The 18,131-nt window shown below is 49.4% G+C and overlaps 1 protein-coding gene across 1 annotated transcript; it reads right to left on the bottom strand.

Moving 5' to 3' along the window:
* Nucleotides 1-3,400: 3,400 nt before the first annotated feature.
* Nucleotides 3,401-11,144, bottom strand: MORN3 (MORN repeat containing 3). The gene is made up of 6 exons (XM_054593962.1): nt 11,027-11,144; nt 8,642-8,815; nt 7,374-7,531; nt 5,652-5,811; nt 4,019-4,203; nt 3,401-3,777 (listed from the first exon to the last, which is right to left on the bottom strand). The coding sequence occupies exons 2-6, from the start codon at nt 8,784-8,786 to the stop codon at nt 3,697-3,699; spliced, it is 729 nt and encodes a 242-aa protein (XP_054449937.1). The 5' UTR covers nt 8,787-8,815; nt 11,027-11,144; the 3' UTR covers nt 3,401-3,696.
* Nucleotides 11,145-18,131: the final 6,987 nt, after the last annotated feature.

Genomic DNA, 18,131 nt, shown 5'->3' with positions numbered 1-18,131 from the left:
GACAGTAAGCACGTCAGCACTGCGCTTGAGGACCGGTTTAAATGGCAAAATCAACAAAAAGCACAACACATAGAAAATGTTGGCACTAAGTAAACCGTGAAAAGGATGCTTATTTACAGTATGAGAGCTGAAATAAGGCAGAGGGTTTCCTTATTCAACCTAAGCTAGTAGGCAGATTTGGAAATACAGAAACCATGAATGGTGAGGATCACCGTGTTTTCTCCCCTTGAGCCGTATGCATTAGTTGCAGATATGACCCTTAGTGCTTAAATACTTCTCCTAAAACCAAGGACATTCACCTACATAACCACAATTCAGTGATCAAAATCAGGAAATCTGGCATTGATACAATACTAATAGAACATTCACATTCACTTTCCTACTTGTCCCAATCATGTCCTTTCTAGCAGTGATTTTTTTCCATCTAGGATCATGACATTGCTTTGAAAAGGAATAGCGTTGTCCTTTATGACATGGACATTTTTGAAGCGCCCAGGCCTGTGGTTTGTATTTAGAATGTCGCTTCAGTCTGGTTTCTCTGATATTTTGTCATTGTTGCAGTCAGTCAGGTTGTGCACTTTGGCAGGAATATTTGTCTCTATTTTGTGGAAGACAAAATTAATGCCCAAAGAGGTTAAGTAAATTGGCCAGAATTTGAAGCTAGAGTCTGGCCCAGAGCTTGGATGCTTGTAGAAATCTTACATGGCAGGGTTCTGGCTTTGCTTAAGAAATCAGAAAACCCAGCAGTAGCACTGGGCCCACCTTCTTGTGGAGCAATAATGAGCAGGATGGTAGCCACCCTCCCTCTTCCTCAGAACATGTTTGCCACAGTCTCCACTACTCCCTCTTGCCTTACAGGCCAGCTTCATCTGTGCTGCTTGCCTGGCCCCCATGGGCCTTTGAGTTTGAGAGCTCTGTCTTTCTTAGAAAGTGGTTTTATAAATACAAAGTGCTCTAGCTGAAGTGAAAGTTGGTGGGGCAAAGTTCTTGTCCTGTGCAGACTTGAACTGGCCAACAGCAGCTTTGTGGGCTGAGAGGGGAAGGGGGCCATCCTTTTTCCTATCGCAGCTTCTTGCCTCCCTCCCGCATCATATGTACCAGGACCCTCCCATCTCTGTTCCCGGATGGCCTGGACTGAGTAGGTCGATTAGGATAGGGTCAGGGCCCCTTTGTGAAACCATCCGCTGCTGCCCAGAGAAGACAAAAGGTACCTTCCATGCATCCTCAAGAGATACCGCCTCCCCACTTTGAGGGGACCTGGAATCCCGCTGGAACAATTTCTGGGCTGTGACTGAAGTCTTAGGTTTTCTTTCCTAAACTTCCCTGAACTTAAGAATCCCCAGATTGGCTTGTAAAACACAGATATCCAAGCCCCTCCCTGGGTATGTATGATTCTCTCTCATTTTCTTAATTGTATTTTTTTCCATTACCATTTGACCCCCCCCGCCCCCGATTCTGTATTTTTAACAAGCACTCCAGGTATTCTTAAACCCAGGCAACTTAGGGAAATGCTGGTAGTTAAGAACAGTCTTTTGAATTTCAGTTTTATTCATATTTTGAACAGATGACACATTCACATGGTTCCAAATACACAGTGAAAAGTTGTCCCCTGTTCCTGGTTCTCCCCGGAGACAACTGTCCATTGCCAGTTCACTTTGTTTCCCAGCTGGAGAGTGTATACATAAACCAGCACACAACCCCTACTGTTCTGAAAAATGGTACCCTGTTCACACTGCCACCTTAAGGGCAGACAAACTTACATGTAAGTAGAGTCACTTTCTAGGCGGTGACTTGTGAACATCCCTGGACTTGCTTCCTCCTCTAAAATGGGACTAGTAATAGAACATCACAGGTTGTTGAGGGGTCATGGGGAGGGGGACGCGAGCTGTCAGCATAGGACCTGGCACCTGAGCGAGCCCTCTGTGTCTGGTTAATTCTGTGTGCTGAAGCAGCCAGGCTCAGCTTCCTCCTGTCAGGTAGAGACCCCCATGGCGGGTCAGGCTACCCTGTTACGATTTAGAGGCAGAACCTCAACAGTGTCAGTGAGCACTTATTGAGCTTTTACTATGTGCCAGGCGCTTGGTGAGGCCTTTGAACCTCACTGTATGTCCAGGTTCCACTGTCAGGAGCAGGCCGAGTCATTCTTTGATAGAGTTACTACGCTAGCATGTTTAGCAGGAGCCCCATCCTCTACTCGCTAAGTGCCAGTGGCGTTTCTGCCAGCCCTGACAACCAAAACTGCTTTCAGACATGCCAAGTGCCCCGGGGGAGGAGGCGGGATGCCTTATTTGATCTTCACGGTAACCCTGGGTGGTAAGTACCATTATTGTCCCATATGAGGGGAGGAAACCTAGAGAACAGAGAGGTGGGCTGACGTACCCAAGAACACACAGCTAATAAGCCACGCTGGGTTCACACCAAGGTGATGCGACTGCAGAGCTCCTTTCCTTCATTAGGTAAGAGTTGCTCTCCTCTCGCAGGAATGTTATCTGCGTTAGAATTATGCAGAGCCCTCCCAGACACCTCTCACAATTAACCTCGATACATGTTAGTCATCATGATGACATCTGTTAGCAAATCCTCCAAACGCCCCTGTGGGGCCTCTGAAGTCCCATTTTACAGAGGAGGCACAGGGGTTACTTGCTAAGGGTCACAGATCCTGTAAGTCCGGAGTTCTTGGCTCCGTCTCTACATTGTAATCATCTGGGGAAGATTTTAAAGGCCCAGGCTGCACGCCAGTTGGATGAGAAATCCCGGGCGTGGATCCTGGGCATCAGTGGCTCTTAGAGCTCTCTTGGGATTCCAAAGTTGAGAGCCCTTGTGTTAGGCCAAGAAGCCAGGTCAGGTTTAACCCCAAATCCTGGGTACCAAATGCAGGCTTCCTTCTCTCTAGAGTATTTAGAAGTGCAGAGGCCCAGAGACATCTCTCTCCCCCCCGCTCCCCCACCTCAGGGTCAAGCCTGTCTCCTCTACCTGAAATCCCTCCTGTGGCTCCCTTGCCCCCCAAACCTCACTCCACCAGTCCCAGGCTGATGCCACCAGGTGCTCCTTTATTCACATGCACTCAGGCATAAAGTCCGAGAATGAAGGGTGTAACAAGAGGGTCCCCAAGGCCAGCTGGGGAGAGAAGCACTGGCCTCCCTGTTGGTAAAGAATAATCCAGTGCCGGGCAGAGCGAGGTGCCAAGGGTGTGCCGGAGTCACGGCGCACTCCTCCAGTGGGAGCCGCACCGGTCTGAGCAGTTGGGTGACGTGGGTTTGCCTTTCTCCTGAGGCTCTGGTAGTCTCTCTGCAGGGGTGAAGGGGTGGTGGGAGCTGGCGTTTGGAAGACACTGTACCAACGCCCTCTCCTTGAACCTCACTTACACCCACAGCAGGAGGAGCTAGGACTGAATGAGCCCACTGGACAGACGTGCAGGTGGAGACGTGGCACGAAGCACCCTACGGGCATTCGGGGCAAGCCAGCCACCTGGCTCCAAGCAGTGTTCTTCCCAGTAAGCCCAGGGTACAAATGGGAGGATCTGGAATGAACCGATCTTCAGTGAAATGAGCTCTAAAGGCGAGGAACCAAAAAGGACCAGCAGGACTGCAGGAGGCAGGAAACCTGCCCTCTCTGGCCCCAGTCCTGAACCCTTGGCCAGAGGAGCTGCCTTGCACGCACAGAGGGTGACGGTGGTGCCCATCCCCTCACCTGGCATCAGTCTCCTTGTTTTTCCTCTGTCTCCTTGAACACGGCCAGGGCTTCCTCCAGCACGTTGTCAGGGTCTAGAAGTTCGACCTGGGGGATTGGGGCAGCAGAGGTGGGTTTGAGGTGCACAGAAGTACTAGGCTGCCAGTTTTATGAGATGCTGCTTGCTTTTGGGGGTGCTGCCTGCCTCCCTGGAGATGCCCTGACTGAAAACAAAACCTTGTCTGTTCCCTCGTTGGACTGAGCTGGGTCAGACCAGACTGGGTGTGGCTGGGGGGTGCTCTTTTCTGTCTCTGGGTGTGGCCACAGCGCCCAGGCAAGAGCTGCCCACCTTTGGAATGGGGAACTGGGTGGGCTCAGGGGCCTCATCGCGGCCAAAGTCGACCATTGTGCCACACTTGGGTACGTCATTCACCCAGAAGCCTTTGAACAGCTGACCATGGTCCAGGTAGAAGAAACGCCCCGACCCGTTTTTCAGGCCTCGTTCCCAGGAGCCCTCATAGCGGTTCCCATTCTCTGGAAGGAAGGACAGAGGTGTGGGTGCTGGGTGCAGCAAACCAGGCCAGACTACTAGGCTGGCCACTCCGCCATGCCCTGCTCAAAACTCAAGTGGCCCTCTGCCACATGAGTTTTCAGGAGACCTGGCTCCAGTTTCCTCACCTAGAGCACCTACTATGTGTCAGGCACTGGGGAAACAGGAACAAAAGAGACACGGTCCCCGGTCCTTATGCAGCTCAGTCTAAAGGGACAGTGATACTAACATTATAGACAGTGTACTATGTGTCAGGCCCTATTTTAAGCACCTGACATAGAATCCCTGATCTAATCCTCATCACAGTCCTATGAAGAGGGTGCTACTACTATTCCTATTTTGCAGGAGAGGAACAGGCACAGAAAGGCAAAGTAACCCCCATGATTAGACACCTGGAGCTCTAAAGGAAAGGAAGCAGGTTCTGAGAACAGTGAGGACAATGTGCTTCAGGTGGAGCGGGCAGAGGAGGCCTCACCGAGGCGGAGACAATGCAAAGGTCTGGGCATTGTTTTCCTCTTCCAGGAAGAGGGAACAGTGGTGCAATGGCCCTGAGGCAGAAAGTGTGGGAACTGAAGGGAAGTTAGTTTGGCTGAAACCAAGGGAGTCCAGGGAGAGGGGCGGGAGGTGAAGCTGGAGGGGCAGGCAGGGCAGGACATGCTGGGCCCCCCAGACCTCAGGCAGCCTGCACTCATTCCGAGGGCAAGCGGGAGCTATGGAAAGGTGGACAGCAGGGCAGTGACAAGTCCCGTTTGTAGAAGGCTCCCTCCGGTTGTTGTGTAGAGAAGAGATGAAGTCCTGACGCCAATGTGGGCTTCTCCTTACTTTTTGCTGGGGAATACTTTTCCCTGGTTTGATGCATATCTGGTTCCTTCTCTTCCTTCACATCCCTGTTCAAAGCTTGCCTCCTGAAGGGGGTATTCCCTGACTCCTAATCCTCAGTCAATCTAAAAAGTTCCTGTCACCAGAACCTTTGTCATTCTCCAACACATTATTTTTTTTAAGGGGAATTCCTTAGCACTTTCTGACCTCACAACTAACAGACTGTGTGACCTTGACCAAGTGACTTAACGTCTCTGTGCCTCTGCTCACTTGTAGAGTGGGGCCGAGAGTGCAGACGTTATCAAATTGTAGTGAGGATTAAATGAGCTCAGGGCTCTGTAAGTGTAGTTTTGATTGTTGCGATCATAAGAAAATGCCTTAATTGTCCATATTTATTGTTAGGCTCTCCTTTTAGAGTATGAACTCCCTGAGGGCAGGGATCTGGTCCTGGAGCAGGGCCTTGCCCGGGTGCGACCTGATGGGGAGCAGTCAGTCACGGCTCAGAGGACCCGGGGCATGTGGGCGTGGCAGCAGAACTGGGCGTGGCCTTGTGGGAGTGACCGGCAGGCTATTGGGGCGGGGCGGGCGGGGCGGGGCGGGGCAGGGCACTCACTCAAGCGTAACATGCCCTCCCCGTCCGGCTTGTCGTTCCACCATTGGCCTTCGTAAATGTCACCATCGCTGTAGTACATGCGGCCCCACCCGCTGCGCTGGTTGCCACACCACTCACCTTCGTAATACTCTTTGGGTCCGAAAAACTGGATCCCATAGCCCTGAAAGCAGGAAGGTAAACCTGTTCATGGCGCCCCCACCACTAGGAAAGCCCCACCATCCTCCCTGCACCCAACTCGCACACCTGGGCTTCTTCCTCGCTTCCTCTCTTAGTCCTGCACCGCGTATTGAAAAATCGCTCCAGGCTGTCCATTTCCCTGTCCCCCTGCCACCGCCTTCGTGCAGGCATCGTCCTTTCTCCCCTGGTCACTGGTCCCTTCCTCCAACTCTCCCATTCTCCCCGCCGCCATGCATCCTCACACAGCAGCTAGAAGGATCTTTACATTGCCCATCTGATTATGTTTGCCCGAACTGTGATTTGACCCTATTAAAGTCACAGATGCCTCTGAGAATCAGATCAAAGCTATGGACTTTCTCCCCAGAAAAATGAACATCAACACCATGCTTAGCATGCAACCACAGAGAAACATGGACTCCCCGCAGGTCACATCTAAGGAGGCTGGTGAAGCAGCTCAAGCTTCCTGATGACCCCCCAACACTTCTAGGCTCACACCTACACCTCCTCTTACCCCAGCCCTTTTGGGCACACACACCTTGCTGACATATCCTTCCCTTTGTTACTTCTGCCTCCTTTGCTACTTCCCCTTCTCCTTTTTTACTCCAAGGTTAACTGCATTATTTTTTTTAGGTCACTTCCTACAGGAAGCTTGCCGTGAATGAATGCTTAATAATTTTCCTCTGGGTTCCCTGTGCAAATCTCTATCCTAACACTATATTATATGTAAGTTGTTTATTTTGAGGTCTCTCCCCCCACTGGCCAATACGCAATTTAAGAGCAGAGATCATGAAATCCTGGCCCTACCACTTGCCAGCAGGGTGACCCCAAGCAAGGCACCTCACCTCTCAGCTTGTTTCCTCATCAGTAAAATGGGGATGATGATGATGATGATGATGATGATGATGATGATGGTGATAATGATAATGATGTGCGTTAGCTGAACTACCATATCATGCTCCAAGACTGCAACGGTCATCGTTTAATATCAATTCTATATTTTTATGTTACCATGGCCGATGGTGAGGATTTGAGTGTTTATGGGTGAGGACATGCCTCTGGCTGGCTTCTACCCCTGGGAGCTGGGACCTTTGACCTTCCTCTCTTGTTCAATGGCTAAGGGTGTGTCCTCAGCTTTCTTGCTCCCACTCTTCTACCCTCCTCTTACCCTGGCCCAAGAGAAGGGAGATTCTCAGAAAGGGCTGCCCAGGGAAAAGAAAGCCAGGAAATGAGTGGAGGAGAAGGGGGAGGAGACTCCTGCCATCCCCCATCCCCCAGCCTGGCTGGCTTCTTGTAGCCACAGGGTTTCATACGCTCCTCCCTGGGCCCTCTCCTCTGGCTTCCTGTTTCCTGGGTTTTGTTCTGAGAAGCTTGACGAGTCCCCCACCCTTCCTTCTCCTACCCACACAGTACCTCTGTCCTCCCCTCAAACCCACTCCCCCCTTTTCTCCCAGGACTCTCTGACTCCTCCCCCTACACACACACACACACACACACAGCCTGCTTTCAGCTGGGCTCATGTCCCAGGGCATGATAGGAGCCACTCACCGATTTCTTACCACCTTTCCACCAGCCCGAGTATACTCTCCTGTACTTCCCTGTCACTCGGTCAGGAAGGCTGAGGGTGCCGTAGCCATCTTGCTTCCCATACTTCCAGTCCCCTTCATAGATGGCCCCTTTCTTCTTCCAGATCTGTGTTCCTTTTCCTGATGACACACAGATGGGCCAACACTGCAGACATGGCCACGTGGGGCTGGGGGGCATTCGCTGGGTCTGCCTGCGCCTCAGGGGCCCCTAGGCTTGGTGATTCTTGAGGATTGGGGCAGGGTCTACGCCTCATCTCTAGACCCCCAGCGCCCAGGAAACCCCCAGGAAAGTTCCATTTCTATAGACGGTGGTTCTCCAGACTTTTGCCTTGAAGCCAGGCACACATAGCAAACCCCAAGTCTGTTTCATCTCTTAATAGTACGGGACTGACCCTGCAACCCAGGCGTGTGCCCTGACTGGGAATCAAACTGGCGACCTTTTCGCCTTGTGGGACGACAGCCAACCAATTGAGCCGCACCAGTCAGGGCATTATTGCCATTTTACTGATGGGGGACCTGAGACTCAGAATGGTGTAGTGATCACTCCAGGTCATAATTGGTGGGCCTAAGATTCTCATCCAGCTTTATGGACTTGAAGGTGCTCAATGCAGGAAAGCGCTCAATACAAGAGAAAAGAATCTGGAATCGCAAGACTGGAGTGAAAAGTCATGCCACCTTTTTAAAATAAAAACTTTTTTTTCTTCAGGTCTTAATTTGTATCACAAGGACCCCTGTGCCCCCCAGTGATTAGACTCAGAGCCCATCCCTGGTGATGTCTAAGCCCCAGCTACTTGGGGAGCGAGGGCCCTCCTTTGCCCCCTGTTGGTCAGACCCCATGTCAGGGCTGAGTGTGAAGACCAGACTCCCAACTGCAAGCTGGTTTCTGCCACCTGCCTTTCCCTCCTGGTAGGCGGCCCCATGCTTAGCACAGGCCTCTGAGGATAGAGATAGAGACAGAGCTGAGTCCCCTGAGCCCCGGCTGGGGCTGGGGCTGGGGTCTCAAGACGGCTCTGTGTCCTGTTGGTCCCTGAGACTTTCTCTCAGCTGAAGTCAGGGCTGAGTTCCTTTCCGGAATTGCAGCACGGAGAGGCCCCTGGGTGGTCCAGGTCAGCATTCACCCCTTGGGGGAGCCTGGGGGACGCATCTCACGTCCCCAGTGAACTCGGAAAGCTGCTTTCTTGGCCCAAACCCCACACTTGCCGCCCGAACCCATGAGGGTCCCCCACTCACCGTGTTTCGTGTTGTCCTTCCACTCGCCCATATAGCAGTCACCATTGACAGCATACACCTGGTGCCTTGAGCCGTTCTTCTGGGCCTTTCGGTCCCATCCCTTCCACAGGGGCTCTGACTTTTGTGGGCTCTTGGCGACAGGCATGTTGGCTGCTTCTTCAGGGCCAGAGGGTGCTGGTGAAAGTCAAGGGACATCAAGGGCTCAGTGTGCCCCACATCAAGCCAGGGTTCGGGGGCTTCTGGGAGACGGGGGGTGGGGGGGGGACGTACCTGTCTGAGCTCAAGCAGAGTGAGTCATGTGTGTTGTGAGTCCTTAGGGGGGCAGATGAATTGCCTTTGGAGGGGATCCTTTTGTGCCGGACTGACCCTGGGCTGCCTCTTCCCTTGCTTTTCCATGGGGGCCTTTGGGGGAGGAGGGTGGGGCCTGATGGCACAATTACTTGGGAAACCAGGGAAACCAGCCAAGCAGTTGGGTTTGTGATGGCATCAGGGAGAAACTGTCCTCAGGCAGGAGGTGATGGGCATATGTTTAATAACCAGTACAACCAATCAGAGTGGATGCTGGCCCTGAGGCTAGCACTTGGCCTGGAGCCCCCCACGGTGAGCACCAAGATCCATTTCGGGGGAGGGGGAGGCTGGGGTAGCCACGCCGCTCTGGGCCGGCAGACAGCTGCCGTGGCACAGCCCACAGGGACACCCTGTTACACACACACCGCCCCTGTACCCAGCACTTTAACCCCCTTGGTCTCGCATCGTCTCTCTGTTAGATAGAATGATGAAAAAGTCCAGAGGCTGGCTTTGCAGGGTTTGCGAGCTGTCAAGAGAGCCCACCAACAAAAGATACTGTTTCTAGGGTGACCACCTTGTCCCCATATGCCCAGGACTGAGGGATTTCCTAGGACTTTGAACTTTCAGTGCTAAAACTGGGACAGTCCTAGGCACATCAGGGTGGTTGGTCACCCTTCCACATCTGACCTCTGCCCCCTGCCTTGGTCCTCTACCTGTCTGCCTCATCACCTGGCTAGGTTTCTCCCTCAGACCCAGCTCTCCTCCCCACCCTGCCTGGTGGGGTTGCAGAAAGACTTTGGGTGGCCTTGGGCTTGTCCCTAGTCAGGGAGCCCCTGTCTGTGCTCTTCATGTCCCCAGGCTCTCCCGGGCAGACATTCATGTCTACCTGTCTGTCTCCATGGGGCTGGTGCCAGGTGATAAAGGCAGTCCCTCCCAAAGCTGGGGATCCCTGTTCCTCATTAACAAATACTACCTATTCCACCCCGTGGGCTTGGGGAACACACACATACACTCACACGCACACACACACACACATGTGCACACACCAGCAGTGCTAGCAGCTGGGGCTGGAGTGAAATATTTGACCATGAGCACGCAGAGCTACTGACCAATCAGACAATGAGAATGACCTCAGAGCTGAGCAGATTCCAGGAGATCAGAGCGTCCCAAGCATCCACCCACCCGGGGCCAGCGTCACGGGTATGCAACCTGAGCAGTCGCGCCCGGGGCCCTGACCTCAGGACGGCCAGTGCTCGCTTTCCTTCTCCGTGGTCACTGTTTGGAAATTCTCACAGACGCTTTCTGAGCAGGGGCCCTGTGTTTTCCTTTTGCACGGGGTCCCGCCCATCGAGGAGACCTTCTGTTGGGCTACAGCAGGGGCCCCAGGGGTCTGCCCAGGCTGATTAACCACACCGCTGGGGCAGATCCTGATGATCAGGCCTAGAAATAGGGAAAGTCACTCCAAGTAACGAAATCGGCAAGGGCAAAAGCTGGGAGGGGGGAAACAGTCTCAGGTCCTAAACTGAGCGTTTTTCTTTTTTCTCCCATTTCCAAGTACTGCCTGTGTTGTGTTGAATCTTGATATTTAAATGAATTCCCCTTTACAAATAAATACATTTATCCAAGAAAGAGACTTTACATATCATTACTATAAATGGAAAATAAGTGTCAGGTACCCGGAGGGGAAGGTAACTGTAAAAAGGAAAATACTGAAAGAAACCAATGTCTTAGCTAGATTGAGATTAGCAAGTGTTCAGAAAGGTGTTAATGCCATATTGGCCCCGAAATGACACTTTCTCCTTGGTTTACTTAGGATTGTGAGAGAACCTAGAATCTAAAAACTTTCTTACGTGGTCATGGGGGTGTTACACCCTCATCAGAGTATTACAAACTCAACCAGGCGGGTGCGCCAGCCGGCACTTTCGGGAGCATGGGTTCTACTCAAGCGGTGGCTGAGGACTGAATACATGAGCTACTGGTTGGAAAAGAAGGCTTTTCAAAGCGGTGCGCAGGCTCTGCCTGGGTTGTTTCAATACTGAATAATAATAATTACCGCCCGTCCCGAGCCCCCGCCCCGTCCCACCTGCGCCCTCTCACCTGCGCTCACCTCCCGAGCGGAGCCTGGATCCGGAGTCCTCAGGCAGGATCGGAGGGGTCGCAGCCTCCAGTCTCAAACGCAGCCCAAAGCGCGCGCTCCGGCGTCCGGGGCCCTCCCCTAGCTCCCCAGCCAGGGTCGCTATGGCAACGGAAGGCTACAGCACAACCGTCTGGCAAGTGCCCGCCCCTTCCTGCGGAGATGGTGCGCTTGCTGGGCTGCGCGTGGGGACCGGTGCAGTTCTTCCCGCGTCCGGGGAAAGGAGTCTTCGAGCCGGTGGAGACTCGGCTGGTGCACGCTCCTGGTGGTCGAAGGTGTGCGGAGCGAGGGTCACGTTGTGCGCAGGGAGGTTACGCCCTTTCCATCCCCACCCGCTCTCGCCTGGGGTTCCCCAGAGCAAATACAACGCAGGAAACAGGCAGGAAAGGGTTAAAGGCGGTTCTGCCAAGATGCAAAGTCGAAGCGGCAGAACTTGAAGGGAAAACCGACGTCACCGGGGTTCTTAGTCTTGTGGGGGTTTGCTAGCCACCTTTGAGACTCAGAGGGCGGTTTTGGAGCCCTTCCGACCCTGGAAGATGCATACATGTTACATGTTCACGAGTAGGCCCAGGCCACCCCTCAGCTCACATCCTCCCAGTGGCTCCCCTCAGAGCGAAAGCCGCAGGCCTACTGGCCTTTGAAGCCTGCTCCATCTGCCCAGCTCCCGCCCCTTTCCTCTCTGAACTTCTCCCCCACTCAGGGCACGGGGCTGCTGCTTCCATCTGCAGTCCTTCTGAGGACTGTTCCGAGCCCCTGGAGCCACTTCACTGTTTGGGCAACAAAGTGGAAGTGACCAGGAACTGACAGCCCTGAAGGGCGCCCCATGGAAAATGGTTGGTACCGGAGAGCGAAGCCCTGGCTTCAAGGCTGCTTCACCTCGGGTGTCGCGTTTTCTCTTTTTGCCTTTTTTTTTTTTGCAATTCTTTTTGTTTATTGTGGTAGTATATACATAATGTAAAGGTTACCATTTTAATTATTCTTAAGTGTACAGCTAGTGGTATTAAGTACATTCACAATATTGTGCAATCATTCACATTCTCCTTTTCCAGAGCTTTTCATCGTCCCAAACTAAAAGCCTTGTGCCCATTAAACAATAACTTCCAATTCTCCTCTCCCCCAGCCACTGGTAACCTCTGTTCTACTCTCTGTCTATAAATTTGCCTATTCTGGGTGCCTCGTTTACTAGATTCATACAATATTCATTGAAGTGTAATTTTTGCTCCTGTGAGTGCTTCTTCATTGCTTTGCTCCTCACCCACATTGGAATGAGAATTTTGCTCTGATTTCCACACTTACCACATCATTTACAGTTAATTTGTTGAGTGTGTCTCTCTCAGAGATGGTTATTAATGGACACAGGATTTCCACAATGTATCTTGCTCTACCCAAGGTTCTTTTGGTTGCAAATAAAGACACCGTCTCATACTATCCAATAAAGAAAACTTACTAAGGACACAAGGGTGTTGGAAAGCTGTCAACAGCAAAGCCATCATCCCCCTTTATCTCTGCCTATCTCTGTCTACTTCTGTCTATATCTCTTTATCTCTCTTATCTCTCTCTCCTTCCTTGTTCTGATATTCATGGTAGAAAATAGCTGCCCCTATATCACTTATTAGTTGGAAATTAGTTGGCTCTTTCTGAATTCTGATCCCTAATTCCCGAGTGGCTTAGCTAGGGTCCCAAGTGGCCCCTGGCCAGTCATGCTGCTGACACTGTTTAGTTTTCCTCCTGACATTTTCTTCTCTTCCTCAGGTACCTGGCCAGCATTCCCAGCCAAGTAGGTCAAACTGTTCCTTGGCTTATGGCTTTGTCCAGAGCTGCCCTGCTGCCCACTGAATGGTGCCTCATGGCCTAGAATCTTCTTTCTCCCTAGACCAGGCTAAGACACAGTCACAAGCCTCAGTCCCTCTATTGCAAAGACTCCCTTCACAGCCCCTAATTAGGCCCTGGGACAGGGGGAGACAGGACTGTACCCTAGGGAAGAATTTGGAGCAGGTTAAGGCTTATCTATAAACCAGCTGGGAGGGCAGGTCACAAATCTATAAGATTACTTTTTCTATCGGGTCAGAATCTGGTATCATTATTCACAAACTCCTGAGTGGATGCTGTGGACTAGAAACTCCCCAATACTGATGCATCAGGAGCATCCAGCTTGAGGGCTCCTGTCCTAAATACTCTTCTCGTAATTACTTGCCAGATTTGAATGACTGGACTTTGGCTGGGTTCCTCTCAAGGACCTTGTTTGCAGGACGGGGTGAAGGCAGTTCTCCTGTGTAGTCAATCAAAAGATGAATGGATAAACAAAATGCGATCTATCCATACAATGGAATATCATTCAGCCATAAAAAGGAATGAAGTACTAATACATGCTACAACGTGGATGAACTGTGAAAATGTTATCCAAAGTGAAAGAAGCCAGACACAAAAGGCTATATATTAGCTCCGGCCGGTGTAGCTCAGGGGATGGAGCACTGGCCTGCAAACCAAAAGGTCACAGATTTGATTTCTGGTCAGGGCACATGCCTGAGTTGGGGGCCAGGTCCCTGTTTGGGCGTGTATAAGACGCAACCAATCACTTGCACTTTAATGTTTCTCTCTATTTCTCCCTTCCCTCCCCTCCCTCTCTCTAAAAATAAATACATATTTTTAAAGGCCACTTATTATATGATTACTCTTATAGAAAACATCCAGAAAAGGCAAACCTGCAGAAAATAGATTAATGGTTGCTTGGGGAGTGGGGAGGGAGAAATACAGAAGTGATAGTTAAAGGGCAGAGTTTTGTTTTGTTTTGTTTTGCAGTGATGAAAATATTTAAAACCAACTATGGTGATGGTTGCACAACTCTGTGAACAGACTAAAAACCACTGAATTGTGCACTTCAAAGGAACGAATAGTGTGGTATGTGAATTCTCTCAGTAAACCTTAATCTCTGATGCAGGATGAGCGCCCTCTAGGGGCTCCGGTGTCGAGAGCGAGTCTTAGGCCATTTCTAGATTTTGAGACTTCTGCTAAAGTAAAAATTAGAAAAATGTCTAAAGAGAGTAACATCAAGTGTGTTATGGAAGTGTGGCTTCCATTATTAAAATACACATAGAAAAGTAGAAATATCACTGTATGGCTTGATAGACTTTTTAAAAAGATTTTATTTTTAGAGTGTAAGGGAGGGAGAAAAAGAGGGAGAGAAACTTGATGTGTGAGAGAAACATCGATCCGTTGCCTATTGCATGCTCCCAACTGGGCACCGAGGCATGTGCGCTGACCATTTGAACCAGTGACCTTTTAGTTCGCAGGCCAGTGAGCCACACCAGCCAGGAAGAGCTTGATAGATTTTTGCAAACTGAACACACCCTTTTCTGGGACTGTCTCTCTAGGGGACAATGTCAAACGTGTAAACTTGAGTCCCTTCATATTTATGAGGCCACTTCGGAGTGACTCTGTAGGACCCCTCTTTTCCTCTCCTTTTTCTTCTTTCCTAATCTCTACAGTTATGCCATCAGGGAGATGGGTATTTAATATTTATTTATTTATATATTTTTATTTATTGATTTTATAGAGAGAGAGGAAGGGAGAGATTGCGGGGGGAGAGATCAATTTATTGTTCCACTTATTTATGCATTCATTGGTTGATTCTTGTATGCATCCTGACCAGGGATTGAACCTGCAACTTTGGCATATGGAGTCAATGCTCTAACCAATTGAGCTATCCAGGCAGGGTATATTTAAATTTCTTAAATAAAAACAAAAACTCAATTCTTCAGTCACCATAGCCACGTTCCAAGTGGGCACACCTGGCACCTGGCTACCATATGGGACAGCGGAGCCACTGAACATTTTCTTTATCATAGAAAGTTCTCCTGGGTGCACTGCTTCTGAAATCTCTGTCTTCTAGGTTCTATCCCTTCCTTAGGAAAGTTTCCTTTTAATTCTCTATGTCCACCCCAAACCTCTTTCTTTTTCTTTTAATTGGTTAAAAAAAAAATGCTTTGTCAGAACCTAACATAATGTCTGCAGGGGTAAGCCAGTGGAAATTACAGTGTTTGAAAATAGTTGTTAGGCAAAGAAACACGATAATAAATCATCCGAAGGAAAAATTCACAGCCTCACTAGCAATTAAAGAAATGAAAGTTGAAACAACCCTGCCATGCCATTACACACTGTCTAGACTAAGGAAAATGTGTAGAAGTCATGGACTGTGATACGGCAACACTGGGGAAATAAACGCTGTTACATTTTGCTAGCCATCCTGGCCATTAGCTATTTCCTCCTGAAGAACCATCTGGAACTGTGTTTCAGGAACTATAAAGCCATTTTCTGATTGAATAATTTCACTTAATAACTACTTTTTTATGTATTTATTTAATAGATAGCTGGTGTGAGGCATACTATTGGTACCTTACATACTTTAGAAAATATGTATACTTTTCACAACAACCCTATGAGGAAGGTAGGGACCTTATCAGCACTTTTAAAATCAGCAAACTCATAAAACATCCACGGGGATGTAAAGTGCCGCGCAGGGAATACAGTCAATAACATTGTAATAACTGTATGTGGTGCCAGGCGGGCACCGGAAATATCAGGGGGACCACTTTGTAAGTTATATAAATGTCTAACAATATGCTCTACACCTGAAACTAATATAAAATAATATTGACTGTCTACTATAATTGAAAAGTAAAAAAAAAAAAAAAAATTAAATGAAAAAAATTAACAAACTCTTAGGTTCATACAAGCTAGGTACCCTGTCTGGAGTAAATGAGCATGGGAATGGTGATGGAGCCAGGATTCAGTCTCAGACCTCTTGACCTAGGCAGACTTACCCAGAACACCACTTTGCCTCTCATTTTGAATTATTGCCTCCTAGGGAATGGTAGAATTGGGGCGGGGGAAGAAATTTACGCAAACGTAATTATTACAATCATTGCAAAAGGAACATCTGGAAAAGGCACACAGGAGACAATGTAAATTGGGCCTGGCACATAGCAGGCTCTCAATAAATGCTTAATTTTCAAAAAGCAATTAGTTATAAAGGCCTCTGGCCCTTTAAAAGTTAGAAGCGGATGAAAAAAGAGGCGGGTTCTGGTGCTGACGTAAAAGTTTCTTGCCTCATTTATAAGAGCATGCGTAAAGGCTCACCCTTGTTCCTTCGCCACGTTCCTGTACTCAGTGCGCGTGCGCTACCTGAACCCTGCGGGGACTCTCGGTTCCGCCCGTCTATTTAGGTGGGTGGAGACAGTCGCGTGAGTTCGGTTGGCCTGCAATCTCCCGCGCAATTACCCAGCCACGCCCCTTTTGCACATGCGCATACAGCAGCACTAGCTCGAAGGAGTGATGAATGGCTCCTGAGTTGCGCCTGCGCTCTGTATGCCCCGTGCCGGAAGTGGGCGGAATCGTGTTCCAAAGCGGAAGGGGCGGAGGGAGGAAACGCTGCGAAGGTGAGTGTACCTGAATGGGAAGCTGAATTTAGGCGTTATCCCAAATGCCCTGCCGTAATATTAGAAAACCTAGACATGCAAAGACCAGAATATGATCACTGAGACCTTATAGATTTTTAAAACGTTTTACGAGATTCTTCTTCTTCACATATATGTTAAATAGAGGTTTTAGGGAGAGAAAAAGTTTTTCCCCCGAAGTTTTCTTTTTCCCCATGAATTCTTACATTTCTAAAAGACTTCTTCAAAACTCAATAAAGAAACATTTGAATGCCTCCTATGTGCTCAGGTTGAAAACAAGTATTACTTAAAAAAAAATCGAAGACAGGTGCGCGCCCACAGAAACATGTCTGCAGGAAACCGTAGGGAAGGTCCGGTTAAGTAGGAGCCAAAACAGGGAACAAGTCTGCACAGAATTAAGGGTGATTTTGTCATAAATTTATAAATGCTTTGGAAGCCCCTCAGATCAGTTCATTATTCCATAAATATTTGTGGAAAGCATATTACATTTCATGTATGTACACTGCCGGGTACTGGAGATTCAAAGGTGAATTACAGTTAAGCCCCTACCCTTGAAGAGCTCACACTGGGAGGAAGGGAATCGGAAAAGCCTGGGCAAGGTCTTGGAAGTGGAATCACAGTGTAAAGTGAAAAGAATCTGGAGGCTGTCTTGACTAAAGTGGAAGGATGACCTCAAATAACATGGGCAAGCGTGTTCTAAAATACAGTGGGGTGGACTGGGAGTGAGGAGGTCTAGATGCCAAGCTGAGGAAGTTTGGATCCAAATCCAGTGACCAGAGCCATTGCATCTTCTTTTCTTTCTCTCTCTTCTCTCTCTCTCTTTCTTTCTCTTGCTTTTTTTCCTCCCTCCCTCCCTCCCTCCCTCCCCCCTCCCCCCTCCCCCCCTCTTTCTTTCTTTCTTCAGGGTTGTTCTTGGTTTTTTTTCAGAGAGGAGAAGGGAGGGAGAAAGAAGGAGAGAAACATTGATTGGTTGCCTCTTGCTCATCCCCAACTGGGGCCCTGGCCCACAACCCAAGCATGTGCCCTGACTGGGAATCCAACTGGTGCCTCTTTGGTTTGCAGGCAAGGACTCAATCTACTGAGCCACACCAACCAGGGGTGGACTTGTTCTTACAAGAATGGACCTGTCCTTACAAGGATGTTCCTATAAGAATGTTCTTACAAGAGTGTCCTTAGAAGAATGGACGTGTCCTTACAAGAATGTTCTTACAGGAATGGACCTGTTCTTACAGGAATGGACCTGTTCTTATAGGAATGTTCCTACAAGAATGTTCTTACAAGAATGTCCTTAGAAGAATGGACTTGTCCTTACAAGAATGTACTTACAAGAATGTTCTTAAAAGAGTGGGCCTGTTCCTACAAGAATGACTGCTTCACTGGCACCTCATAAAGAGCACAGAAAAATATTGAAAAAGCATAAAAGGAAACCCTTTAAGGACTCAAAATACACTAGTTAGTACAATCCTCTCCTCAGGGAAGCCACACAGGGCCTTATTCTCAGAAGGGCCTTGTGCTTGGTTTAATGCTCTGCTGTCACCATTTTAAAATTGTTACTTTTTTAGCAGAGGTGCCTACATTTTCATTTGCATTGGGCCCCACAAATTATGCAGCTGGT

This window comes from Pteronotus mesoamericanus, unplaced genomic scaffold (genome assembly GCF_021234165.1).
Source record: "Pteronotus mesoamericanus isolate MK-2021 breed Mesoamerican mustached bat unplaced genomic scaffold, CSHL_Meso_final scaffold_507, whole genome shotgun sequence".
NCBI classification, from domain to species: domain Eukaryota; kingdom Metazoa; phylum Chordata; class Mammalia; order Chiroptera; family Mormoopidae; genus Pteronotus; species Pteronotus mesoamericanus.
Note: the sequence above shows the minus strand (reverse complement) of the source record. Positions and strands in the feature narration are given on the sequence as shown.